Source organism: Ursus arctos, unplaced genomic scaffold, assembly GCF_023065955.2.
Source record: "Ursus arctos isolate Adak ecotype North America unplaced genomic scaffold, UrsArc2.0 scaffold_5, whole genome shotgun sequence".
NCBI classification, from domain to species: Eukaryota; Metazoa; Chordata; class Mammalia; order Carnivora; family Ursidae; genus Ursus; species Ursus arctos.
This window is the reverse complement of record NW_026623067.1, coordinates 9947085-9959474: the sequence shown is the minus strand read 5'-3', so window position 1 is coordinate 9959474 and position 12390 is coordinate 9947085. Positions and strand designations below refer to the sequence as shown.

General features: G+C 35.4%; 1 protein-coding gene across 1 annotated transcript; it reads right to left on the bottom strand.

Annotated features, from left to right (window-relative positions):
* Positions 1–9208: 9208 nt before the first annotated feature.
* LOC113261449 (olfactory receptor 2T27) lies at positions 9209–10162 on the bottom strand. The gene has a single exon (XM_026507573.2). The coding sequence runs from the start codon at positions 10160–10162 to the stop codon at positions 9209–9211; it is 954 nt and encodes a 317-aa protein (XP_026363358.2).
* Positions 10163–12390: the final 2228 nt, after the last annotated feature.

Sequence of the window (12390 nt, the reverse complement as noted above, 5' to 3'; positions counted from 1 at the left end):
TGTCTCTTCTTGTGGCTTTTCCTGGCTGACATTTAACATATCTCAGTTTCCTCCCAAGCATGCAAAAAACCTTCAACCACATCTACCTACATATAAAGAGGGCAATCCTTGTCTTAAAAAATATTCAGAGGGAAATCCATGCTTCTCCCTGTGTAACTTATATTTGACACCTACCCATTAATGTCTAAAAATTCCTCATAATGAATACTAAGTACTCTCTTTCAACAAATCATCTCTTAAAAGCCCTTTTCCTCTTCAGTAAATCCACTCATGTTCTTCCAAACTATACCAGATTCCCCTTAGTTTCCCATATTTTAAGCTAGAATATCCCTTTTCCAATAATCTAGCTGCCAAAAAGTGAATGCATAAATGCATCATTTTTAATCTTGAAGAGACTTTCTAATAGTCACAGAGTGATTCCTAAAGAATACATCCCACTCTCTGCAGAATGTTTTATCTTGTTTCCATGAAAATCTAAGATCCTACCTCAGAGCAGCTGAGTCCAAGGCTGAGTAGGATGGCAGTGGAAGAGCAGACTTCTTAAATACTTGAATATGGAGGTGGGGCTAGTTCAAAATATTTTTCATTAATAATGGATTTCAGCATCTTGCAGGAGGAATCCCCAGGTTAGCAATTAATCTAAATTTATAAGGTTTACCTTGTGCATTATAGGAAAGTCAACCAAAGCCTGTCTCTCTTACTGGAGTGTACATTCTTTTCCAAATAAAAGTTTGTAAGTATTCCTTGAAATTTTCATCATTGAACTACTTACTTAATCCTGGCATCATTCTAGATTAATAAAAAAGGAAAGAAAGAAAGAAAGAAAGAAAGAAAGAAAGAAAGAAAGAAAGAAAGAAAGAAAGAAAGAAAGAAAAGAAAGAAAAAGTTAAATGTGGCCTAGGAGTAAAAGTAAGGCTCACCTAAATTTAAAATTAAAACTTAATATATCTAAAAGAAGCTGCACCAAACTAAAAATTTCTCTCTCCCATGGCACTAGCCTATTTTGTTGAATGCAATTATATTTAAAATATGTATTTGACACCAAGATTAAGTGTTTTTCATAATTAGTTATTTAGCGATTAGTGAAGAAGGAATTCAAATTCATTATGAAATCAAGGAGACATGATAAAGAGAAAAGAAAATAGAAGAGAAGAATGTATTAAAGGAAGAAAAGAAGGAAGGGGAAGGAGAAAGAAAGAAAAATAAGAGATAAAGTAAAACAGAAGTCATACATTTTCTAAAAGTTACTTTGCATAAATATATTAATAGATTTAAACATAGGATAAATTGAACTTTTAAAAAATGAAATTAATTTTATTTCTCTAGAGAGTAAATAAAAAGGAAGTGGTCTTGTTTGTGGAGGTGAACAATGTAAGTTCTACTAATAAAATAATAGCAATAATAATAATAATAAAACAGCATGATAAAATGTTTCTCATACACTATACCTGGTGATGGGTACATTCTTTACATGATTTCTAATCTTCACAAATTTATTAGACCTAGAACTTAAATCCCACACCCTCTACATTACAGATGAAAACACACACATGTTTCCAAGCATTTAGGATACTATTTAAAAACTAATTATTTCTGAAGAATACTTTATATGTCTCAAATAAATATAAAATTTCCTCAATTAGGTGCACAATTGATTTGAATAGAATCTTCCCTTCATTCTGATGTGGCTTACTACAGAGCCACCAATGGGTTACAGCTACATATTGACCCTCTCAGTTCTGGATTGGTCTGCAGCACCCAACTGACTACAGCCATCAGGGAGTTGATCTGGTTGTTAACAGCCACCTCAGTTTACCCAGTTTGCCATATGACTAGCATTTATTTATTTATTTATTTATTTATTTACTTATTTTTGAAGATTTATTTATTTATAGGGGGAGGGGCAGAGGGAGAGAGAGAGAGAAAATCTCAAGCAAACTCCCCACTGACTGTAGAGCCCAATGAGGGGCTCCATCTCAAGACCCCAAGATCATGACCTGAGCCAAAATCAAGAGTTGGACACTTAACCAACTGAGCCACCTAGGTGCCCCAATTATCATTTATTTTGATATCTATGTCATGATAATGATTGAGAAGTGCTAACATAACAATTAAGTCAGGCTTTTATTATTATTATCTAATTTGCTAAGGAAAGTAGCACAGACAGTGAACATCACATCTTTTCACCTGGTGTTGAATTCAGTTATCTTGTAAAAATACAAGAGTCCAAATTATTTATATATGATAGATATTTTGTGACTTCTCAATCTTGCTTTTCATGTTTCTTGCTCATTTTTGTTTTTTTTTTTTTTTTTTTTTTTTTTAGCTCTCCTTCTCCTCCTCTTCCACACTTTCAGGCCTTTCCAGTAATATGCCTTGCACAGAGGTAGAAATAGACATGGTCCCTCTATTCCAAAACAGCAATTCCCAAAATCTGGATGTTTACATTTCCAGTGTTTGATTTGAGTTCAAATAATTTTGTCCACTCACACCATTACAAAGTGCTACCTGGCATTTACAGTGAATTCTTTTTGATTAAAACTCTGCCATTTCTTATGATAAGACCTACATTAATATAGTTTTTAGAATATCCTTCCTAAATTTCTAAAGATTTTAGCTATGTCCTTGTCCCTGAAAGACAAAGACACATATCAAAGTTCCCTTAAATGGAGATTCAGACAAGGAAGAATCAAGCAGACAGACACTCAGAAAACTGGAGGAAGGAAAATTTCACAGCTGGTAGGATATTAGATCTTAACAATGACTCAGAAATTATATAACTCAACCATATCTTCTGAGAAACGATTGAATTAAAAGGCTCAAAAGAAATGCTAATGATTCCTGGACTTGGGATAAGGATACTGGGGCTGCAGCTAAAGTTCTGTCATTTCCTGTGTGTAGTTTGTCATGGAATTCCATTCTCAGAAGTGTTTGGGGTTTTGTTGTTGTTGTTGTTGACTTCTTTAAAAAAAAAATGTTGGCACTTCTATCAGCAAGGTTACTTCAAAGTTCCAATGTTCCATGATACGGTATTTCAAGGATGTTTTCTTATTTTGTTTTAACCCTTATTGTTTTATGATTTTTACCCCCTCTACAATAATCTTATAACTATCACCAAAGTCAAATTAATGTATTCATTTCCTACAAATAACTATGTGAAAACAATCATATTCAGAGCATTTCTTCTGAGATTATTGAAGGTACTCTAGGATATCTTTAAACCAAACTGGGAATCACTACTATTGAAGCCTACATTCTAAGCCAAAATGTGTTGATGTAAACAGCAAAGAAGAAGTCATAAGCAGATGAAAGAGCCAGAGCAGAGCACTCATGAAGGATCTGACACCCAAGAAAAAGAGAATGCACAGTCGCGGGCTGAGAATCAGGATTCTTCCCAGAGTAGGGAACAAAATTCTCTATAGTTATCTCTTGCTATGGAGCAGTAGATTCTGCACTATTGGGGATTTTCATCTATTTTAGACTAAAAATTATTTATATGGACACATCAGAACCAAAGAAGACTACTGAGCATACTATAAAAGGAACAGATATAGAGTTGCTTATGTTTTATTTTATATAAGTCTCTGGCTACAAGTAAGTGCATCTAGCCAAGACAAGTGCATATGTGTTAAATATGTTTCCATTACAAATTTCTCTACATTAGCTACATCACCTTTCCCCTTCACATCATTGCCAATGCACTTTAGAAGCCCATTTCAAAAGACCATGAGATTTCCTTATCCCTGGATATCTTGCTAATCTAGGCTAATTAAAACCCCATCCACCACTACAAAAGTGCAATATCACTTCAGACAGCAGTGGGTGCCAGAGTATAGTCAAAATAGTGGGGAAAGTATTTTCCATAGTGGCTGTACCAACTTGCATTCCCACCAACAGTGTAAGAGGGATCCCCTTTCTCCACATCCTCTGCAACAATTTCTGTTTCCTGCCTTGTCAATTTTTGCCATTGTAACTGGTATCTCAGTGTGGTTTTGATTTGAATGTCCCTGATGGCTAATGATTTTGAACATTTTTTTCATGTGTCTGTTAGCCATTTGTATGTCTTCATTGGAAAAGTGTCTGTTCATATCTTCTGCCCATTTTTTGATTTGTTTATTTGTTTCTTGTGTATTGAGTTTGAGAAGTTCTTTGTAGATCTTGGATACCAGTCTTTTGTCTGTAGTGTCATTTGAAAATATATATTCTCCCATTCCATGGGCTGCCTCTTAGTTTTTTTGACTATTTCCTTGGCTGTGCAGAAGATTTTATCTTGATGAAGTCCCACAAGTTCATTTTCTCTTTTGTTTCTTTTGCCTTTGGAGATGTGTCATGAAAAAAGTTGCTGTGACCGATATCAAAGAGGTTGCAGGCTATGTTCTCCTCTAGGATTTTGATGGATTCCTGACTCACATCTAGGTCTTTCATCCATTTGGATTTTATCTTTGTGTATGGTGTGAGAGAGTGGTCAAGTTTCATTCTTTTGCATATAACTGTCCAATTTTCCCAGCAACATTTTTTGAAGAGACTGTCTTTTTTCCACTGGATGTTTTTTCCTGCTTTGTCAAAGATTAGTTGACCAAAGAGCTGAGGGTCCATTTCAGGGTTCTCTATTCTGTTCCATTGATCTATGTGTCTGTTTTTGTTCCAGTACCATGCTGTCTTTGTGATCACAGCTTTGTAGTATAGCTTGAAATCCAGCAATGTGATGCCCCTAAACAGTGTGGAGGTCCCTTAAAAAGTTAAAAATTGAGCTACCCTATGACCCAGCCATTGCACTACTGGGTATTTACCTCAAAGATACAGAGGTAGTGAATAGAAGGGCCATATGCACCCCAATGTTCATAGCAGCATTGTCCACAATAGCTAAATTGTGGAAGGAGACAAGATGCCCTTCAACAGATGACTGGATTAAGAAGATATGGTCCATATATACAATGGAATATTACGCAGCCATCAGAAAGAACGATTACCCAACATTTGCAGCAACATGGACGGGACTGGAGGAGATTATGCTAAGTGAAATAATTCAAGCAGAGAAACACAATTATCATATGGTTTCACTCATTTATGAAACATAAGAAATAGGAAGATTGGTAGGAGAAGGAAGGGAAGAAGGAAGGGGGATAAACAGAGGATGGAATGAACCACGAGACACTGTGCACTCTGGGAAACAAACTGAAGGCTTCATAGGGGAGCGGGGTGGCAGATTGGGATAGGCCAGTGATGGGTATTAAGGAGGTCATGTATTGCATGGTGCACTGGGTGTTATATGCAAATAATGAATCATGGAACATTACATCAAAAACTAATGATGCACTGTATGGTGACTAACATAACATAATAAAAATTATTATTAAAAATAGTGGAAAAAGTAGAAATGGACAAAGTGCAAGAGTAAAAGTAAGAAAAAGAAAAGTGAAATAAAAAGTTAGGAGGTAGGGTGTGTGATGAGCACTGGGTGTTATACACAACTAATGAATCATTGAACACTACATCAAAAACTAATGATGTACTATATATTGGCTAACTGAACATAATAATTTTTTTTAAAGAGAAGTCTCAGAGTTACCTCTGGAAAACAGTATGGAGGTTCCTCAAAAAGTTAAAAACAGAACTACCCTACAATCCCCAATTGCCCTACTGGGTAGTTACCCAAAGGAAACAAAACTACTAATTCAAAGGGATACATGCACTCTGATGTTTATAGCAGCATTATATACAACAGCTAAATTATGGAAAAAGCCCAAATGTCTGTTGTCTGATGAATGGATCTAGAAGATGTGGTGTGTATATGGATATTACTTAGCCATAAAAAGAATGAAATCTTTCCATTTACAATGACATGGATGGAGCTAGAGAGTATTATGGTAAGCAAAATAAGAGAAAAACAAGCACCATATAATTTCACTCACATGTGGAATTTAAAAAACAAATCAGAGGGTCATAGGGGAATAAAAGAGAGAGACAAACCAAGAAACAGACTCTTAATTGTAGAGAACAAACTGATGGTTACCAGAGGGAGGTGGGTGGGGGGATGGGTTAAATAGATGATGTAGATTAAGGAGTGCACTTCTCCTGATGAGCACTGGGGTGTTGTGTCTAAGTGCTGAATCACTTAAATGTACACCTGCAACTAATATTACACTGTATGTTAACTACATGGAATTTAAATAATTTAAGTGGAATTTAAATAAAAGCTTTAAAAAAAGAAAAAAAAAGGAGGTAGTGCATGTTAGGAATGGAAGATAGAGGGATGTAAATCAGGGAAGAGAAGAATCGGTATAAGAAAGAGGGAGGGGAAAAAAGACTTCAATTGGAGGAAAGGCAGAGCCCTCTAATGACAAATATGCTATGAATGTGCTCATACTACTCTAGAAAGGAGAGAATGGACTGATGTTGGAAAGGAACTGTATTATAGAACATTTGACATTTATTTCATTCATTCTTTTTTTTTTTTTTGCATTTTTATCATGTTCAGTTAGCCAACATATACTACATCAGAAACTAATGACATACTATATTTCATTCAATTTATATAATTTGAGTGCCAACTTTATGTCCAAAACTAAATTGGAAAAACAAAAAACAAAAACAAAAAAAAAACACAAAACAAACAAACATACATGAGAGATAAGCCTGGAAGCATGCAGCCATTTTGATTCACTAGGTTGGGAAAGTAAGGAGTCAAGTTGGTTGAGTGGGAGGTGGGTGGGGGGAAAGAAACTATCTTCATTTTGAGGAGTTTTGCCTATATTTTTTAATTTCTGAGGTTAGGTGAAAATCAATGTGAAGGGACCTTATGACACTCAGCCCCTCAAGATATATTAGAGACAATCACTTATTCTACCAGAAGTATGTGTGATGGCCAGTCAGACTAATAGCAGTCCTTAAAACATTTACTGTATGTTTTATTAAAGGTCTTATGTTGGAGTTAGAGGCATTGATCACCTCTGTAACCTCATCTCTGCAAGAAATAATTTTGCTTTAAATGCAGTGTCCAGAGACAAGACTGGAATAGAAGTGGATGCGAGAAGCAGGTTTCACTATTTCTGCTCTATAGTGATGAGTTAATCATAATAATACATCATAGCATATAGCACCTTCCAAAGCTAAAATCGCTTTGCACCGGTAATAACATATTCTCTTAGAATTATTGTTCTGAGGTAAGAAATAGGTTAGAATATCCTAATTTAATAATTCAGAAGTAGGAGTTCAAGAAATTAATTTGTTCAATTTTACATAGTAAACATATCTATACTTAGAATTTTACAAGCGTTACAATGGCAAAATTTGTCTATAATGAGATTATAATTTTACTAATCTATATCTTTCCTACAAGAATCCACTTATAAATCATATGCACTATTTCCAAGTCAGAAAATGCACTAAGTTGGCTAGTCCTGGTCTAAGTCATTCTCTGCATGACACAAGTATTAGAAAATGAAGTTCAAAGAGAGTGAAGGGTTGGAGTGAGGAATCCTAGGATATCAAAATATAGTGGCAAAATCTAAAGGGTAACTCCAGATTCTGTTTCCAATTTGAGTGTTATTAATGAAAATATAAGACAGATGCCCACATTTAAGGGTAAGAAACAATACCACCACCCAACTGTCATCTGTGGAAATGCAAGACAGAAAAATAAGTTGTCTTTTAAAGCTCTATAATGAGATGTTTCTCCTTTTCTTTTTCATAGTATAAAAGCACTGGATTTTTGGAAACATGTCAACTCCCTGTGGACTAGTCTATACACATTTAAACCACCCTAATGCTTTCAGATTTTTTAAATGAGCTTTTATATAATCACAAGTTGTTCTTTGTGTTGCAAAATATTTTCTTTATAGATAATGAAATATAAGATAAGTAAACTCTAAGATATGAAAGCAGGAAGTTGGAAAGGCAGATAACTTAGAATGAGATTTGTCAAGTAAGGAAAAGAATGAAAAAGAGATACAAATAATTTTCTCTACCTCAGAAGAATACTGGTTAATGTACAATTATTAAAATAATTAAATAAGTTAGACTAAATTTAAAAAAAATATAAAAATGCAAAAAGTGAGTAACAATAATTGAATAATAAGTATATTAATTTCCAAAAGAATAAATCAACCTTTAGCTCTCAAGAGAAACTCATTCTTTTGTATAAGAATTGTTAAAAATAAAATGTTAGGCCATCACACAACTTAAATACAGTAAGAAAGATGGTATTTCCAACTGCCCTGGTTATTCCTTTTAAATGATATCATTAAGAGTTTGAGGTAAGGGGGCACCTGGGTGGTTCAGTCATTAGGTTGCTACCTCAGGCTCAGGTCATGATCACAGGCTTCCTGGATTGAGTCCCACATCTGGTGGAGCTCCCTGCCACTACCCCTGGCTCATGCTCTCTCCCTCCGTCCCTCTCTCTCTCTCTCTGTCATATAAATAGATACAATCTTAAAACAAAAAAAGAGTTTGGGGTAAGGAGGGATAGAAAATGTAGGAGCAATCCATGTTTGCCAACGTCTCAAAACCACACTTTTTTTAACATTTAATTCATTGTTCTGGGATGATTTTAATAAAACTTTAAGGGGAGGAAAATAAAGTTTCTGGCCTCCTCTAAAATTCGATTTGTGCCATTGTGTTTATAAGGCATTTTGATGAGATTCAGTTGAGAAAATTAATTACATAAAGTCAAGCCATTTTTTTCCGACAATGATGCAAATATTGGTTTCATTGAATTAAATATGGAGTAACAAAAACATGATTTGTAGAGATTGAAATAACATTTGAAAAACAATCAAAACAATATTTGGACAGTTGGTTTCTTTGAAGTGGTCAATTTGTAAAGTTTCTAAGAGACAAACTGTGGTGGAGAAGTCAGAGGAATAGCTGAAGATGAGCATTTCCTTTGCCACAACTGACCATTGCAAGAAATGGACAAATGCATGGTTTCCAATGGCATCCATGCTTCGTGGAAAGCAGAGAAGTGACTACTGAAAATCCAACTTTATTCCCACTCCATCTCAAACCATCCACTGTTCAGAATAATTATACTTTTCAAAAAATGGCCAAGTTCTCAAAATCCCACAGTCAGCTTTCTAAATCCCAAAAGTACCCCACCTTTGTTTGCTAGCATGTGAATGACTTGTTAAGTTTCCAATATGTAAATCCTAAGGTAATGATAAAGTTTTTTATTCTTTTCTTCAAATCTCAAGAGGTAAATGCAGTTTCTTTAGAAAGTGGATACACTTCCTGAGGACAAACACATGCCCAGAGCTTTCTTTAGAGCCCCCGTAACATCTTTGTTCCTGAGGCTATAGATGAGTGGGTTGAGCAAGGGAGTGAGGATAGTATAGAAGGCAGACACAGCCTTGTCCTTCTCAGGGGTATGGTAAGAATGAGGCAGCACATAGGTGTACATGGCAGCACCATAGAAGAGGCTGACAACCACCATATGTGAAGAACAAGTGGCCACTGCCTTTCGCCTCCCCTCTGCTTCACTCATCCAATAAACAGTGATGAGAATCCTTGTGTAAGAGGCTGAGATGACAGAGAAAGGGATGAGGAGCATCATGATGCAGCAGACATACATGGCTGTCTCATAGGCTGATGTGTCAGTACAGGAGAGCTTCAAAAGGGCAGGGACCTCACAGAAGAAGTGGTTTATTTCTCGAGAGGCACAGAAAGGGAACTGCATGGTCACTGGAGTAAGCAGGAAGCCATCTATGGACCCTCCCAGCCAGGCTGCCACCACAATCAACAAACAGACTTTTCGGCTCATGAGGACAGGATAGCGCAAGGGGTTGCAGATGGCTACATAGCGGTCATAGGACATGAGTCCTAGGAGGAAAAACTCAGCCCCTGCCAAGGTCAAGTAAATGAAGTGCTGGGCAGTGCATCCTGCAAATGATATGGCCCTCTGGCCCACCATCTGGTCAACCAGCATCTTTGGCACAATGGTAGAAATGTACAGGATATCCATGAGGGAGAGTTGGCTGAGCAAGTAGTACATGGGGGTGTGGAGGCGGGAGTCCATGTGGATGAGAATGATCATGATGGTGTTGCTGGCTATGGAGATGACAAAGACCAAAAGGATGAGGGCAAAGAGAAGCCAGGGAAAACGGGTGTTGCTGAACAAGCCCAGGAGAACAAAGTCGGCATACATGGAATAATTGCCCCACTCCATAGCTCTGTAGGTTACGCTAAAAATACATAGATATGAGAGGGAAATTTGGACACAAAACATAAATAGTTGGTTTGCTTAAAACATTATGATGCAGCCATGGACAAAATCAAGACAAATGAATCTCATCTCATGATGTAATTTCCCCCTTTTTCTAATGTTTCCTAGGATTATAAGTTGCTTTGAGAAATTAGTCTTTACCTTTGGGCCCTAAGGATGACCCACCTCCTTCATGAATCTCAAAAATTTCAACTTCCTGGAAGGACATCCTTAGAAGATTTATGTATGCCACACCATACAGTCACTCACTGAAGGATGACATACTTGATTTGCTATTACTTTTAAACTTAGAGGTCATAGTGAAAACATTTTATGTCATTTGCTCAACAATATTTATTTTATTTATTTATTTATTCATTCATTTATTTAAGAAAAATAATTTTGTCTTTACTTAAAATTACAAAAAATAATTTTGTCCTTACTACAGTGAGGAAAATACACATAAAAGAGAAAAATTAAAACTTGTCTGATTTAATAGGGATAGAACAGTCGGTAAAGAAGGAGCAAAATACCCACTTTATATTTCTCCCCTACAAGGGGCTCTAGTTCTTTTTGAAAACCATTGATAAAGAGAATGTATTTTGCCTATGAAAGGATAACTACTTTTATTTACACTACTCTTTTTTTTTTATTCTAATTCCAATATAATGACTATATAGTGTTATATTACTTTCAGGTGTACAATATAGTAATTCAATAATTCCATATATCACTCAGTACTTGTCACAACAAGTTCACTTCTTAATCCACGTCATCTATTTAACCATCCCCCACCAACTTCCCCTTTGGTAGCCATCAGTTTGTTCTCCATAGTTAAGAGTCTGTTTCTAGGTTTGTCTCCCCTTTTCTCTCTCTCTCTTTTATTTTTCTTTGTTCTCTTTTTTTTCTTTGCTCATTTTTCCCTTAAATTCCACATATGAGTGAAATTATATTGTATTTGTCTTTCTCTGACTGACTTATTTTGCTTAGTATTATACTCTGTAGCCCCAACCATGTCATTACAAATGACAAGATTTCATTCTTTTTTTATGGCTGAAACTATTCCAGTGTGTGTGTGTGTGTGTGTGTGTGTGTTTGTCTGTGTGTGTGTGTGTATCTCACATCTTCTTTATCCATTCATTTATGGATAGATACTTGGGCTGGTTTCATAATTTGACTATTATAAATAATGTTGTTATAAACACTATACTACACTTGACACATTTGTACATTGCAAATTTAGGGGCTTAGCTGATATTTATTAGGGTTTGGATATATACAAATAATGAATCTATGTTGAAATAAAAAAAAATGCTCTGAGAAACAATCTAAGAATTTTTAGAAAAAGAGATAATCAAGGAGAAAATGTTTAGGGTCAAGTGGTGTTCATTTTCCTTCTTTTAACAGAAAACCACTGATTAATATCCCACAACTCATTAGCATGATTAGTGAGATGGTAGCAATAATTACTGAACAACTTTTTAATAGAAAAAAAGAAGAAAAAAAACCTGTTTTAAGTAATACTGGAGATCATTGTCTTCCAAAGAGTGACTTTTCTGCTCAACCCTGAAGTTTAATTATGTGTATATAGTTATTTCAGTTAAATAATAGTTTACCACATTTATGAACAGGTAGACTGTTTGGACATTTTCTATCAGCAGCATATAAATCTTCCCTGTCCAGGATGGTAGTCACAAGCAGCATGATGCTGTTGAGGACCTGCAACATGGGTGTTCTGGATGGAGATGTTCCAAGAGCAAAAATTACATTAAGAATTTGACTCATATTAAAAAAAAAAAGATATGCAATGTATCTCATTTTTTTTTACTGGTTATGTGCTGAAATGACAATATTTTGGATAAATTTAGTTAAATAGCATAGACTAAAATTTAATATCACCTGTTTCTTTTTACATTTTTGATGTGGCTACTAGAGAATTTAAAATTACCTCTGTGCTAGAAAGTATTTTTTATTTAATTTTTTATTATATGTTTGTCACCATATAATACATCATTAGCTTTTGAAGTAAGTGAGATAAGTCAGTCCGAGAAAGACAAATACCATTTGATTTCTCTCATACATGGAATTTAAGAAAGAAAACAAATGGAGGCGCCTGGGTGGCACAGCGGTTAAGCGTCTGCCTTCGGCTCAGGGCGTGACCCTGGCGTTATGGGATTGAGCCCCACATCAGG